Source organism: Microcaecilia unicolor, chromosome 6 (genome assembly GCF_901765095.1).
Source record: "Microcaecilia unicolor chromosome 6, aMicUni1.1, whole genome shotgun sequence".
Classification (NCBI taxonomy): Eukaryota; Metazoa; Chordata; class Amphibia; order Gymnophiona; family Siphonopidae; genus Microcaecilia; species Microcaecilia unicolor.
The window spans coordinates 138,980,629-138,995,795 of record NC_044036.1 but is presented as its reverse complement, the minus strand read 5'-3'; the positions used below and the strand labels follow the sequence as shown (position 1 = coordinate 138,995,795).

Below are 15,167 nucleotides of genomic sequence, written 5' to 3'. Positions count from 1 at the left end.
GATACCTCACAAACAGGGAAGATAGGGTTTCTGGATAGTGAGGTTGCACAACAGACCGTGGTAGGCCAGGTGCCCTTAAATACAACTAAAGATCAGACAAAAGATGTCAAATCAATAGTGTCAGGTACTAAGCATCATGCAAATAAGAACAACAAACATACTCTGAAATGTCTATATGCAAATGCTAGGAGTCTAAGAAATAAGATGGGAGAGTTGGAATATATTGCACTAAATGAAAAATTGGATATAATAGGCATTACTGAGACCTGGTGGAAGCAGGATAACCAGTGGGACACTGTCATACCGGGGTACAAAGTATATCGTAATGATAGGGTAGACCGGACTGGTGGAGGGGTAGCATTGTATATTAAAGAGAGCCTTGACTCAGATAGATTACAAATTCAGCAGGACACAAATCACACCTTTGAATCACTGTGGGTTGAAATTCCATGTATAAAAGGGAAAAAAATGGTGATAGGAGTGTACTACCGTCCACCTCGCCAGGATGAGCAGGTAGACACAGAAATGATAAAAGAAATCAGAGATGAGAACAAAATGGGCAATGTGATAATAATGGGTGACTTCAATTACCCAAATATAGACTGGGTAAATGTAACATCGGGACACGCTACAGAGATACAATTCCTTGATGAAATCAAGGACAGCTTTATGGAGCAACTGGTGCAGGAGCCGACGAGAGAAGGAAAAAATTCTAGACTTGGTCCTTAGTGGAGCGCATGATCTGGTGAGGGACGTTATGGTACTGGGGCCGCTTGATAACAGTGACCATAATATGATCAGTTTTGACATCGACCTTGAAGTAACTGTACACAGAAAGTCAAATACGTTAGCGTTTAACTTTAAAAAAGGAGACTATGATAAAATGAGAAGAACGGTAAAAAAAAAACTTAGGGGGGCAACTGAGAGGAGTAAAAACTGTACAACAGGCGTGGACTCTGTTCAAAAATACCATCCTGGAGGCCCAGGCCATACATATTCCGCGAATTAGAAAAGAAAGACGGAAGTCCAAAAGACACCCGGCCTGGTTGAAAAGTGAGGTGAAGGAAGCTATTAGGGCTAAAAAGAAACGCCTTCAGAAATGGAAGAAGGAACCGTCTGAAAATAACAAGAAACAGCTATAAGGAGTGTCAAAGCAAATGCAAGGTGCAGATTAAGAGGCCAAGAGGGAGTATGAAAAAAGATAGCATTAGAGGCAAAAAAACATAGTAACATTTTTTTTCGGTATATTAAAAGCAGGAAGCCGGCAAAAGAATCGGTTGGGCCGCTGGATGACCGAGGGGGTAAAAGGGGCGATCAAGGAAGACAAAGACGTAGCGGAGAGACTGAATGAATTCTTTGCTTCGGTCTTCACCGATGAAGATTTGGGTGGGATACCGGTGTCGGAAATGGTATTTCAAGCGGACGAGTCGGAGAACTTACTGACTTCACGGTAAACCTGGAGGACGTAATGGGGCAGTTCGGCAAACTGAAGAGTAGCAAATCTCCTGGACTGGATGGTATTCATCCTAGAGTACTGATAGAACTGAAAAACGAGCTTGCGGAGCTACTGCTAGTGATATGCAACTTATCCTTAAAATCGAGCGTGGTACCGGAAGATTGGAGGGTGGCCAATGTAACGCCCATTTTTAAAAAAAAGGCTCCAGGGGAGATCCGGGAAATTATAGACCGGTGAGTCTGACGTCGGTGCCGGGGAAAATGGTAGAGGCTATTATCAAAAACAAAATTACAGAGCACATCCGAGGACATGGATTACTGAGACCGAGTCAGCATGGCTTTTGTGTGGGGAAATCTTGCCTGACCAATTTACTTCAATTCTTTGAAGGAGTGAACAAACATGTGGACAAAGGGGAATCGGTTGATATTGTGTATCTGGATTTTCAAAAGGTGTTTGACAAGGTACCTCATGAAAGGCTACAGAGGAAATTGGAGGGTCATGGGATAGGAGGAAATGTCCTATTGTGGATTAAAAACTGGTTGAAGGATAGGAAACAGAGAGTGGGGTTAATGGGCAGTATTCACAATGGAGAAGGGTAGTTACTGGGGTTCCTCAGGGGTCCGTGCTAGGACCGCTGCTTTTTAATATATTTATGAATGATTTAGAGATGGGAGTAACTAGCGAGGTAATTAAATTGCTGATGACACAAAGTTATTCAAAGTCGTTAAATCGCGACAGGATTGTGAAAAATTACAAGAGGACCTTACGAGACTGGGAGATCTGGGCGGCTAAATGGCAGATGATGTTTAATGTGAGCAAGTGCAAGGTGATGCATGTGGGAAAAAAGAACCCGAATTATAGCTATGTCATGCAAGGTTCCACGTTAGGGAGTTACGGACCAAGAAAGGGATCTGGGTGTCGTCGTCGATAACACACTGAAACCTTCTTCTCAGTGTGCTGCTGCTGCGGCGAAGAAGCGAATAGAATGTTGGGTATTATCAGGAAAGGGTATGGAAAACAGGTGTGAGGATGTTATAATGCCGTTGTATCGCTCCATGGTGCGACCGCACCTTGAGTATTGTGTTCAATTCTGGTCGCCGCATCTCAAGAAAGATATAGTAGAATTGGAAAAGGTGCAGCGAAGGACGACTAAAATGATAGCGGGGATGGGACGACTTCCCTATGAAGAAGACTAAGGAGGCTAGGGCTATACAGCTTGGAGCAAGAGACGGCTGAGGGGAGACATGATAGAGGTATATAAAATAATGAGTGGAGTGGAACAGTGGGAGGTGAAGCGTCTGTTCACGCTTTCCAAAAATACTAGGACTAGGGGGCATGCGATGAAACTACAGTGTAGTAAATTTAAAACAAATCGGAGAAAATTTTCTTCACCCAACGTGTAATTAAACTCTGGAATTCGTTGCCGGAGAAAGTGGTGAAGGCGGTTTAGCTTAGCAGAGTTTAAAAAGGGGTTGGACGGTTTCCTAAAGGACAAGTCCATAAACTGCTACTAAACGGACTTGGAAAACTCCAAAATTCCAGGAATAACATGTATAGAATGTTTGTACGTTTGGGAAGCTTGCCAGGTGCCCTTGGCCTGGATTGGCCGCTGTCGTGGACAGGATGCTGGGCTCGATGGACCCTTGGTCTTTTCCCAGTATGGCAATACTTATGTACTTATGTACTTATCTTCACAGCAGCCAATTTGCTGGAGGGATGGACTAAAGTGAGGGGGCATCACTTCTTCCCTGATGACCCCTGGACTGCCAGGGAATTGAAAGGTGGGGGCTGGGTGGGGTTCTGATTAGGGCCTACTCATTGGGGAGGGAGATCAGGCCTTGTTGCAGATTGGGTGAGAGAAGGGGAATCAGTTTCAGGTTGCAGCCCGGTAATTAAGTGGGTGCAGGCCGATATTCAGTGCTTTCACCCACCTAGCAAACTGAGCAAAGTTAAGACCGCTATTTATCATATGCCCTGGCTAGCTGTATGGACACTGGCACTGAATATTACTGGGACCCCCATAACTCCAGGCTCCTCCTTGTCTCCATACCTGTAACATCTTTGTCCTGCCAGGTTTTTAAATGGCTGGTTAGTGCTGACATTGAGCCCGGTAGCTGGATGGCTGAGTACCATTTTGAGGCCCAAAATGGAAAAACCTGCTTAAAACTGGATTATTAGAAGACAAGATGCAGTAAAGGCAGCCCCACTCATTGCAAAGTGAAACTTTTACACTACATAAAACGTTTTTCACAAAGAATTCAAAAGCTGTGTCTGGCTACAATTTCTCCATCACTGTTCACATTGTTGTACTCCTGGTTTCCTGTCCCCTGGGCTCAACGTGTGTTGTATAACGAAAAGGCCCACGTTGGACTATCTGCTTAATTGTCGCCTTGGTACTTTGTCAGTACCTTCAAGTGTTGCTTTGATTATGATGATCTTGAGCGATGCACAGAACATTTGGAAAAGCCTTGTGAGCGATCACCTGGTCTACATACACTGGAAACTTGCTCCTTTGAATGTAGTTCGGGCAGATACCAGTGCAAAGAACAGTACTGTGTTTTTCCATTTACCCAGCATGACAAAGATGGTGTAATTAGTAGCTGCAAATTGCAAAAATGTGTAGCTGTACTACAATTATCTAGTTAAAGGGTCTTAATTAGTGCACACCTCAATTCTTGTTAAAGCAACTTATGACAGTGTGTCTGTAATTACAGTATGAGCAATTTGACTGCAGAAGATCAAGTTGCATATCTATTAATTTTATTTCATTTGTTGGTGTGTGAACGCTATAGTACTTGAAAGATTTCTGTCCCTGTCATAAACAGAGGGTGTTTAGAGGATGCTACAGCCATAGCAGGGTGCTTGGAAGTGAGGCTAAACATAGAACTTGGTGAATATAAAGAGACCCTCGTACTAAAGCTTAATGCATGCTGACGGACATTAGTCTGTGCTAAGCTTTAGTAAAAAGGCCCCATAAAGTTTGTGGCCTGTCTTAGCCCTGTTTGTCCTAATTAGAAGGTAGGGACTGTCTCTTCATGTTCAAGTGTACAGCGCTGCATACGTCTTGTAGCGCTATAGAAATAAATAGTAGTAGTTATATAGGGAATAATTTTGTAAGTGACTTGAGCACGTAGATTAGCACTTTCCATGCTGAAATAAGAACGGATAAAATTGTTTGGGACTTGTGTGCCACATGCAAGTAGGTGTTCGGAACACAGAACCTACTTTTATGCAATATGGTGTTTCTTTTAGAAGTGCCATTCATTGACCATCACTTAAAAAGTTTCTGTTGCATAAATGACTTAAACTCCGTTTGTACAAAGCAGAGGCATGCACATCTAAAACTGAAGAACGTTCAAATGAGTGTGTTTTGGGCAGGTCTAAGTTGGTTCTGAAAAATGAATTTTCAGAACAGGTCTGTGTCGAGATTTACACTTTTCAGAAAAGTTCTCCTATTGACAGCGCTCCACTACAGGGGTTAGAGTAGCTCACCCCTTCAGCCCTCCTGTGCTTGATGTCCCCCTTCCACCCCCAAAAGCCAAACTGGCAAGGGATACCAGGCTCTCTTGACAGCTTCAGGAAAACATTTTTGTTTTCTGAAATGGCTAAGATAAACCTTGGTTCAGCTCCTGACTGAGGTCTTCTGCTTCCATTGGATCATCAGTAGCTGGGGATGCTGTGGAGGTAGCATTGACAGCCCCTGGGGAGGGTGGAGTTATGGTCATGATGTAATGGTGACAGTTGGGTGGGTTTTAGGGCCTGTGATTGGAGGGTATGAGAGCAGCCCTATGCATGACCCCCTGGCTGAGGACTGTGGCTGCATTGACTGAAGTAGGTTGGGAAGAGAGCTAAAATGAATGAAATGCCTGGGTAGTTTTTGAATGAGGTACATTAGATAACCAACTGTAGTTTTGATTGAGCAGGAGAAAACTGGCAGGTCAGGAAAAAGAGTTGTGATTCTTCAAACCACCTTGCAGCGAGTACAGTTTGAAAACCAGGATTGTTAGTGGAAGGCATTTATGGTGTACACCTCAAAGAAAGAGAAGAGGAAATAGAATCACCCTAAAATTTGTTTTTATTCTCTAACAGGGCTTGACTTCTGGCCTGCCATCTGGTCAGATATGTCATGATGAACAGCGCCTGGAGGTGATCTTTGCGGATCTAGCGAGGCATAAAGATGATGCTCAGCAGCGCAGCTGGGCTTTGTACGAGGATGAAAATGTGATTTCCTGCTACCTGGAGGAGCTGCTCCTCATTCTGGTAGGTTTGCTTCTTTTCTTCTATGTGTGTGTGGTTTTTATTTATTTATTTAGTTTTAACGGCCTTTTCTAGGTTTAGTTTCACAGTTTAACTTGATGTTTTCGTACCACGTTCTTTGTTATAGATGCTGTGAAACCAAAAAGTTACTGTTAAACTGACCTATTGTACAGTATATAAAATTGTGACTGTAAGACAGCCAAACTGTGAAGCTAAAAGTAGTATGTATGGATGTGAAATGTTCAGAAACCTGGTGGTGGTGTAATTTTCAAGGGAGGATACATTTTCAGTTCTAAACGATGTGTAGGCTTGATTCAAGTGGAAAAGCTTTATTATTCCCTCACTATTTATAAACATATGTTGGAATAGATGTGAAAAACTTTCCTGTTACCAGACTCAGATTTTCTTGCATCACATCGATAGCTGATTGCTCACTGTAATCTGCTAGTGAGCTCTCCCTAAGATATTCTGGCCTTTAAATAGGTAGGTTCATTAGTGCAGTAATTGGACTATATTCAGAAGACTTTGTTCTTAACCACCTCCCCCTCTTAAAACATTTTGGCAGACTTACCAACAAAATGTATCACAGCTGCAAAAGCTGATGTCCTGTGAGGCCCAGCAGTTTCATGAGAAGTGGCTAGATTTCTATTTCTCAATTTTGCCTTAAAATCTGGTTATTCTGAATGAATTACAGTAATAACTCGGTTTTCGTTGACTTCGGTTATCGTTGGTTTCGGTTAGCGTCGATTTGTTTTTCGTGAAAAATTTGTCTCGGATTTCGTTCGTGTGCCCACGTGACCTCACTGCTAATTTTGTGAAAACAAAGGGCGTTCTCCTGCTCATTGATTCATATGGAAATAATTGCCTCGGTTTTCGTCGGTTTTGGATTTCGCCGATTGTTTTCGGACGGATTATCGACGAAAACCGAGGTATCACTGTATGCTGTTTGGTGGTGACAGTTAGTTTGCCTGTGATAGTATCTGCTGTTGAGAGTATCTGCTGTTGAGAGTTTGTCTTAGAGTAGGCATTTAGCTTTGAGGTTATACTTCTTTCTTTTCTTTTTTAATTTGTGCTGTTTTTTGCATTATAATTGAGTTTGTATATAGGTCACAAGTATAACAACAACAAAGAGAGTCCAAATCTCCCGCAAAAAACAAGAAAACAACAAAAAGGAGGCGGAAGATATCCAGAAAGACCAAACTAAAATCCCAGATGTCAAAAAGCCAAAATCCTTTATTAAGACCCTACACGGTCCGTGTTTCGGCCAGAGAGGCCTTCTTCAGGGGTCTGAAAACAAAACAGAATTACAACATATATACAATAAAAACATATATTATACATAGGATAGAAGATAATATATAAAAGTAACATTAGAGTAAAAATGTGTAGAGGACATATACATTATCGCAAGACATCTTTACAAATATATCATGAATCCGTAAATATGTGTGTTAAAAAGATTAAACCATAAAAACTATAAAAATATAAACAATAACTAAACCGCAATAAAACTCTCATAATAGAAGCGAAGATAATAATATTATAACCATACTGTTACACCTACGAGAACACAGTGTGTTAATAGATTTGAAAATATAACAGTTATATGCAAATAGAAGGATATAAATTATCTTATGGAGACTAGATATTAATGTGCATATGTTGAAAAAGGCAAACAAAAATAATAGTAAATAATAATAGTATCACTCTTGAGGACTAGACAAACGGCAACAGTCCATTGTTACACCTCCAAATTGACATCTATAGGTAATAGTTTAAAATATTACTATACAGATATTAATGCAGACATGCTCGACATTACATAGGTAAAATTCAAAGTGTAACATACCTACAGTTTGGCATATACAGATATTCTTCCAAAGATGCTCACAAATTGAGACTCGGACCGTGTAGGGTCTTAATAAAGGATTTTGGCTTTTTGACATCTGGGATTTTAGTTTGGTCTTTCTGGATATCTTCCGCCTCCTTTTTGTAGGTCACAAGTATGCCAGCAAGTTGAGCAGTGAATTTTAGTTTTCATTGTATGGTAGTTTTGCACATGCCATGAAGGTAATGCACCTCACTCAGCCAGAGTATGATCTCAGTCTTTGAAATTTACTTTTAACGCTCGCTGTAGTACTTGAATTGTGACAAGGAAGTACATAAGCATTGCCATGCTGGGACAGACCAAGGGTCCATCGAGCCCAATACCCTGTCACCGACAGCGGCCAAAAGAACAAGCAATTTGTCCCGCCCATCCTAGAAATACTGTATTCCCTCGTCCATTCAATAACATTCTATGGCTTTTTCGTCCAGGAGGCCATCCAACCCTTTTTTGAATTCCGCTAAGTTAACCGCCTTAACCACCTTTTCGGGCAGTGAATTCCAAAGTTTAACTACTTGTTGAGTGAAGAAAAATTTCCTCCGATTCGTTTTAAATTTACCACATTGCAGCTTCATCGCATGTCCCCTTGTCCTAGTATTTTTGGAAAGCGTAAACAGATGCTCCACATAAGATGTAATATGTATAGGCAGCCTATCAAGATTTGCTTGGAAATTGTTTTATCAGGCCCATTAATCAATACGATTCACAGAATAACCACTTGGCACTGTCATCTGTTATCAGTGCTGTTCATATGTTTTTCTCCTTTACCACTCTATCCCGTTTTCTTGTATCAAGCTTTTTATCGATATTCCAGGTGATCATAAACCTCTTCATTTTCCATAATTAGGGTTGTGATTTCAATGTTTTTCTGATACAGCAGTGCTGCAGTTCTTACAAAATTTCCAATGGGTACTTGCATGGTTGTCCTTGTAGACTTCAAAATTAATTTTTAAGTCTGTTTTTGTCTCCGGAAAGTCACCATTGATCATGAATTATGAATATAAAGGTAAAAAAATATGACATTCTCATAAGCAGGATCCAGTTCTTAGATTGAACAGGAATGTTCTGGAAATCTGTATCATAATGTGTGTTCTCTTTAGTCTTCCTATTTACTGTATCGCTCTCAAATCTCTCTCCATTGTTAGGGCCCTGTTTACTAAGGTGCATTAGTGTTTTTAATGCGCGTACACAGTTAACAAGTGTTAAAGATGCTAACTCACCTATAACGCTGCTTAGTAAACAGGGCCCTTAGGTCAGAGCTTTTTTTTTTTTTCTAAACTTCTTTTATACTGTCTGAAAGGTATTGAAGTGGTGTGCATTCAGGTACACTAAGTATTGTTTCTAACCCTGGAGGTCTAAGTGACTTGCCCAAGATCACAAGGATCTGCAGTGCAATTTGCTTTATCTTGTCACAGATTTTTAAGCACTTTTAGGTCCAGTTTATTGGAGAGGTAAGATGTGTAACTGAGGACCAGAGCCAGATCGTTTAATTGCAGGATAGCTGAGACTGCATAGGTCTTTCTATCATGTGAAATTTATATAGCCTTACATTCAGACCGCAGCACCCTGAGAAGGTATCTACAGTTATTTGAGGAACTGAACGTGTCTTTTTGTTGCCAGCTTTGTTTTCTAATTCAAGGTCTTGGTAATCACTATGCAGTTTTGTATTTCAGGTATAGAGAGTTTGATTTCAAAAGCCATGTGAACCTGGAAAATTTCACTGAGTGCAGAAAGAACATTGTAAATCATTTTTAAATAAACTGTAATATGTATTAAATTATTGCTTGACTAGCCTCAGAGACCACTCACACTTAACAGGTGTTGAAAACTTTGCATGGTTTTCTTTGCATCTCCCCAGATTACTTAAAGTTTGCACTCGGTAGGAAGTCTGAAGAGCAGAAGAACAAATACAATGAAGGGATAAATGTTTTATTCAGAGTAGCAAATACAACATAGTGCTCATGGATCTGCTTGCTTACTTTGCTGTTGACATATTAAAATCATTTTTCAGTGATATACAATCTGTAATTTTTTTTCTTTCATTTTTATTTCAGACAGATGCAGACCCGGAAGTCAGTAAGAAGATGTGCAAGAAGAACGAATTTGAATCGGTCCATTCCCTTGTGACATATTATCAAATGGTGCGAAGTTTTATTTTCTTTTAGATGTGGTGGGCTTTTGTCCAATGGAAATGTGTGGATTCAGCAAAAGAAGTGTGAATGGCCATGTTCACAGATCTCTTGCTCTCTCATTAAGGACATCTTAGGAAATGCTTTGTTCTGCCACACCCCATGCATGATCCTAACAATCTGAACATGCCATCTGCAAGAGCCTTAAGCAGTTTACATATGTGTTGCCATACTGGGACAGACCGAAGGTTCCAATAGTGGCAATCCAGGTCACAAGTACCTGGCAAGGTCCCAAAACAGTACATTGCATGTTATGCTGCTTACGCTAGAAATAAGCAGTAGATTTTCCCAAGTCCATTTTAATAATGGCTTATGGACTTTTCATTCAGAAAGCTAGCCAAACCTTTTTTAAACGCCGCTAAGCTAACTGGTTTTACCACACAGTTCAGTATAGCTGGCTCACCATCTGTCTCCCTGTATCACCTTGTGAAGTAGCCCCTGCAATTGGTGTCAGTAGGGAGGGAACTGAGTTGCTGTCAAATGCTGTTTGTTCATTCCAGAGGAGAAGTTCTTTTTAAAAGTCTTGTTCTTGTTACATACAACTGTGCAGTATATTCATTAATCCGCTGTGCTGAGGACTGCGCTTATCTTGCCGGTGTAATAATAATGTTTAAATGTAATGCTGTAATACAACGTTGTAGCATACTACGTTTAAACCTCGTGGTACCCCTACAGATGCCAGGCTGTCTTACCATCTCTGCACAATTTTGCCACGTTATTCTTATTCCAAGTTTATTCAAAATACAGTCTGTCCAGAGATAATGGGAAGAGTTCTATAACTTGGTATGTTCCTTCGACCCTTATGTGTTCTGTTACATAAGTACATAAGTATTGCCATACTAGGAAAGACCAAAGGTCCATCAAACCCAGCGTCCCGTTTCCAACAGTGGCCAATCCAGGTCACAAATACCTGACAAGATCCCCCAAAAAGTACAAAACATTTTATACTGCTTATCCCAGAAATAAGCAGTGGATTTTCCCCAAGTCCATTTAATAATGGTCTATGGAGTTTTCCTTTAGGAAGCCGTCCAAACCTTTTTTAAACTCCACTAAACTAACCGCCTTTACCACATTCTCTGGCAACGAATTCCAGAGTTTAATTACACGTTGAGTGAAGAAAAATGTTTTCCGATTCGTTTTAAGTTTACTACATTGTAGCTTCATCGCATGCCTCCTAGTATTTTTGGAAAGTGTGAACAGACGCTTCACATCTACCCGTTCAACTCCACTCATTATTTTATAGACCTCTATCATATCTCCCCTCAGCCGCTTTTACTCCAAGCTGAAGAGCCCTAGGCGCTTTAGCCTTTCCTCATAGGGAAGTCGTCCCATCCACTTTATCATTTTCGTCGCCCTTCTCTGCACCTTTTCTAATTCCACTATATCTTTTTTTAGATGCGGTGATCAGAATTGAACACATTATTTGCGGTGCGGTCGCACCATGGAGCGATACAAAGGCATTATAACATCCTCATTTTTGTTTTCCAATCCTTTCCTAATAATACCTAACATTCTGTTTGCTTTCTTAGCTGCAGCAGCACTCTGATCAGAAGGTTCTGTCAGTACTCTGGGATGAATACCATCCAGTCCAGGAGATTTGCTACTCTTCAGTTTGTAGAACTGCCCCATTACATCCTCCAGGTTTACAGAGAATTCATTAAGTTTCTCCGACTCATCAGCTTCGAATACCATTTCCGGCACCGGTATCCCACCCAAATCTTCCTCGGTGAAGACCGAAGCGAAGAATTCATTTAATCTCTCCGCTACGACTTTGTCTTCCCTGATCGCCCCTTTTACTCCTCAGTCATCTAGCAGTCCAACCAATTCTTTTGCTGGCTTCCTGCTTTTAATATACCTAAAATAAAGTTTACTATGTTTTTTTACCTCCAACACAATCTTTTTTCGAAGTCCCTCTTAAGGCCTTCCTTATCAGTGTTTCTTTCATTGTTTTTGTCTTTATAGCAAGATTAAAGATTAGGTTAAGATCTGTGTTTTAATGACACTAGAGAACAGAAATATGATTTCTACTTTAACCCATAGAGCAAGGATTCTCAGAGATGCCTTGGGGGAAATCTGACAGGCTTCAAATTTGCTACTCTTAATTGAAGCACTGCTGTACTACAGAATAGAGCTGTTATTAAATAGCTTTGGTAAGAAAATTAGCTCCCATCAAAGAAGTATATGGGTTAAGAAACAAATTAGTGTCAAAGGAAAAATGGAGTTTACCATTCGGAAGATCATTTCATAACAGGTATGCAGGGTAGGTTATACCGATTTTCAAGTATGTGCATCTTTTCCCTTCAAAATTACCCCAAGGATAGTATATGCACGTTTACCATAACTGTATGCCACGTACAAATTTCTTATTTTAGTTTGTTTATGTGTTTTATAAAGTATGCGCATAAGCTTAAACACAGAAGAAAGAAAGAAAAAATAATCAATATTTTATTTATTAGGATTTATTTACAGCCTTTTTTAAGGAATTCACTCAAGGCGATGTACAATAAGAATAAATCAAACATGAGCAATAGACAATAACAGCAGTAAAAATATTCAAACAACAATACAAAGTATGGCATAGTATACTACTTACAATGTCAACACAATATGTAATAGAACATTTTAATTGATAGTGTAGGGTATAAGCAAAGATGGAACATATAGATAGGTAAGAGAGTAAGAAGAGTTAGAAAGTAAGGTGAGTGATTAAAGAAAGGTGCACATGAGTTCAGAGAGATGATTAGATATTATCTCAGCTAGGGTAGGAGTGGATAAACATGTCCTGCTGCAGTATGTGCAGCCCGTGTCACTCCTTGTGTGTGTGAATGAGACTAACAAGTTAGTTACTTCTTCCATTAAAGTTAAAAATAGGGAGTTATCTAACCATAATAGAGAATTGGATTTAAAAAAAAAACCAAAAAGGAAAATACCATCAGAGCTATTTGTACAGTCTTCATTCAGTGAGAGCTAAATCAAGGTCCAGAGGCAACTTCAGCTCTTTTCCCTTGGGTAGAAAGGTGTTCAGTCCTCTTAACATCCAAAACTTTGATAAATGTGAAAGCTCAAAGAAAATATGTGTGACAGATTTATTTATTTATTAGGATTTATTTACCGCCTTTTTGAAGGAATTCACTTGGGCTGTTTTACAAAGTGACGGTAAGCCCAATGCGGGTTTACCGTTCGCTAAAAAGGAAGTACCGCTGGGCTATAGCCTGGTGGGAGTTCCCGCCCCCAGCGCGCCATCATATCTGTTGTGTACCCAGCGGTAATCGGGTTACTGTGGGGTTAGTTCAAGAGCCCTTACTGCCTCCTCAATGATAATGAGTAGTGGTAAGGACCCCCCCCCCCCCCCCCCCCGAAATGGCTGCGCTTCACTTGCTGCACGGCCGTTTCCTGAAGAAAAGAAAGACCTCCCTTTTACCTGCTGCGGTAAAAGGGGGCCTTGGCGTGCATCAAAAACATGTGCTGACGCCACCGCAGGCCCTTTTTTGCCACAGCTTGGTAAAAGGAGTCCTCAAGGTGGTGTAAAGTAACTTCTCGTCTGTGTCCTGCATCCTCTGACCCATATCTGACAGTATGGAACGTATTTTAGTCAGTCTAACATGCAAGTCGCTCTTAACAGCTGAAATTGCCACCTTTATTTCTTCAACCCACTACTGCATTTCAGTATGATTTAATCAGTGAGGACTGCGCTCCTGCAGGTCTACTGGCATAGTCTTCATATGACTTCAATTGATCTCCTCCAGTGTTGGTAGCCATTTTGGCACCTTTGCGGTCTGCAGTGTTGGGCACAGGATATACATATGTTCAGATAGTAAATGTGTTTTTCACAGCCATTAAAATCAGGAAGGTCTGCCTCAAGCAGTGCTTGTGTGCCAAATGAGAGGTGAGGAATAATACTCTTATTTTACCTTTTAGCACTGGGCAGTGGGGAAATCATCTCTCAAACCGCCATCAGGTCCGGTGGCATCAAGGCTGTCATTTCTAAAAGGAAGCACAAAAATTAGGGATTCATGCAACTCAGACAGTCTCTGTACACTGTCTTCAGATGCACATTTACCACTCTGGAGATAACCTTACTGGTCCTTGCCATGTGTTTGCATAGATATTCTCTTCACATTAGATACTTCTGTGTTATCACAAAATATTGAGTCCTATTTCTGTGCAAGTGAAAAGGTTACACAATATTTCAGTAGTGTATTATTAAGATGGATAATAACTCCCCTATTATAAGCTATATATATATACCTAAGGCACATTTGTTGCTAATGGATTAGCCTTCAGGAAAAATAATCAGGACTAAATTAAGCTACGGTGTGAATCCAGAAACCGAGTGACCCTGCAGTGTCTTTCTGCTGATAATGCAGTGACAAATTTTTATTATAATTTTTCAGCTCCCCCTCTCATAGGTGGGAAATTTAATTTATCACTGAATCTTCACAAAGTAAATTTCATTTTTGGACTACTATGGTGAAATGCAGCCTGCCCTAAGTACCATAACCAAAATTGTCTTATACATTGTAGACACAACAAAACAGAAGACAATCCCTCAACACAAAAAAAATGAAAAAAAAATTAAAAGATAAAATGGGGGAAGGACCATCAAACTCCAGCACTAGGGTATATTAAAGTTTACTGAGACAAAATCTTAAAATGGGACTTGACACAGATCTGCGTTTTGGCATATTATCTACTATTGTAGATAATAGTATTAACAATTCTTGTTGATTGAAATATAGCAGCTAAGGGCAGTTGTGTGTGCAAATGCTAATTGCCAATTAATGCCAATTTACACCAATTCAAAAATTGGCTGTTACTTCCAATTTGTAGCCAGTTATTAAATTAGTGTCTTTATTCTGTAACTTGCGCATGCAAATGTGCACGCTACGCATAAATTTGGGCATGCAAGTTATTAGAATCCAAGGGTGTATGCAGATCTGCATCATGCATATTCATTATGGATATCCTGAAAACCCGACTGACTGGTGATCCCTCAGAACAGGTTTGAGAACCAATGGATTAAATAATCATATAGAGCTCACTTGCAAACAGATGTATTGCTCTTAAGACTATTGATATGTCTTCAATTGTCTATTAACATTTTTTTTTCAGTTTTGTTGCATGTTTAACCAACTCTGAAATGTAAGCAAGGTGCTATGGTTTGAGACTGTTGAATAGAATAGTTGCTCCCTTTCCCCATAAGGAAACTGTTTCCCTCCCATCGAGCTCCCTTCTTTCCCTTCCCCATCAAACATTTCACTGTGGGAGCACACTAAAGAGCAGCGTGGGCCTTGGCATTTGGGTACATCTGGAAGAAGGAGAGAACCAAGATGACCTTGAAATGTGAGCAGTAGCAGATGCAGAGAACTTCTGCTGCAGG

General features: G+C 40.3%; 1 protein-coding gene across 2 annotated transcripts in view; it reads left to right on the top strand.

The window, feature by feature from the left end:
* Positions 1 to 15,167, top strand: part of NCKIPSD (NCK interacting protein with SH3 domain) — a 128,264-nt gene that overhangs the window by 71,033 nt on the left and 42,064 nt on the right. For both annotated transcript variants that reach the window (XM_030206405.1, XM_030206406.1), the window contains exons 6-7: positions 5,546 to 5,716; positions 9,653 to 9,739. In XM_030206405.1, coding sequence (XP_030062265.1) covers positions 5,546 to 5,716; positions 9,653 to 9,739 — 258 coding nt within the window. The remainder of the gene's footprint in view (positions 1 to 5,545; positions 5,717 to 9,652; positions 9,740 to 15,167) is intronic.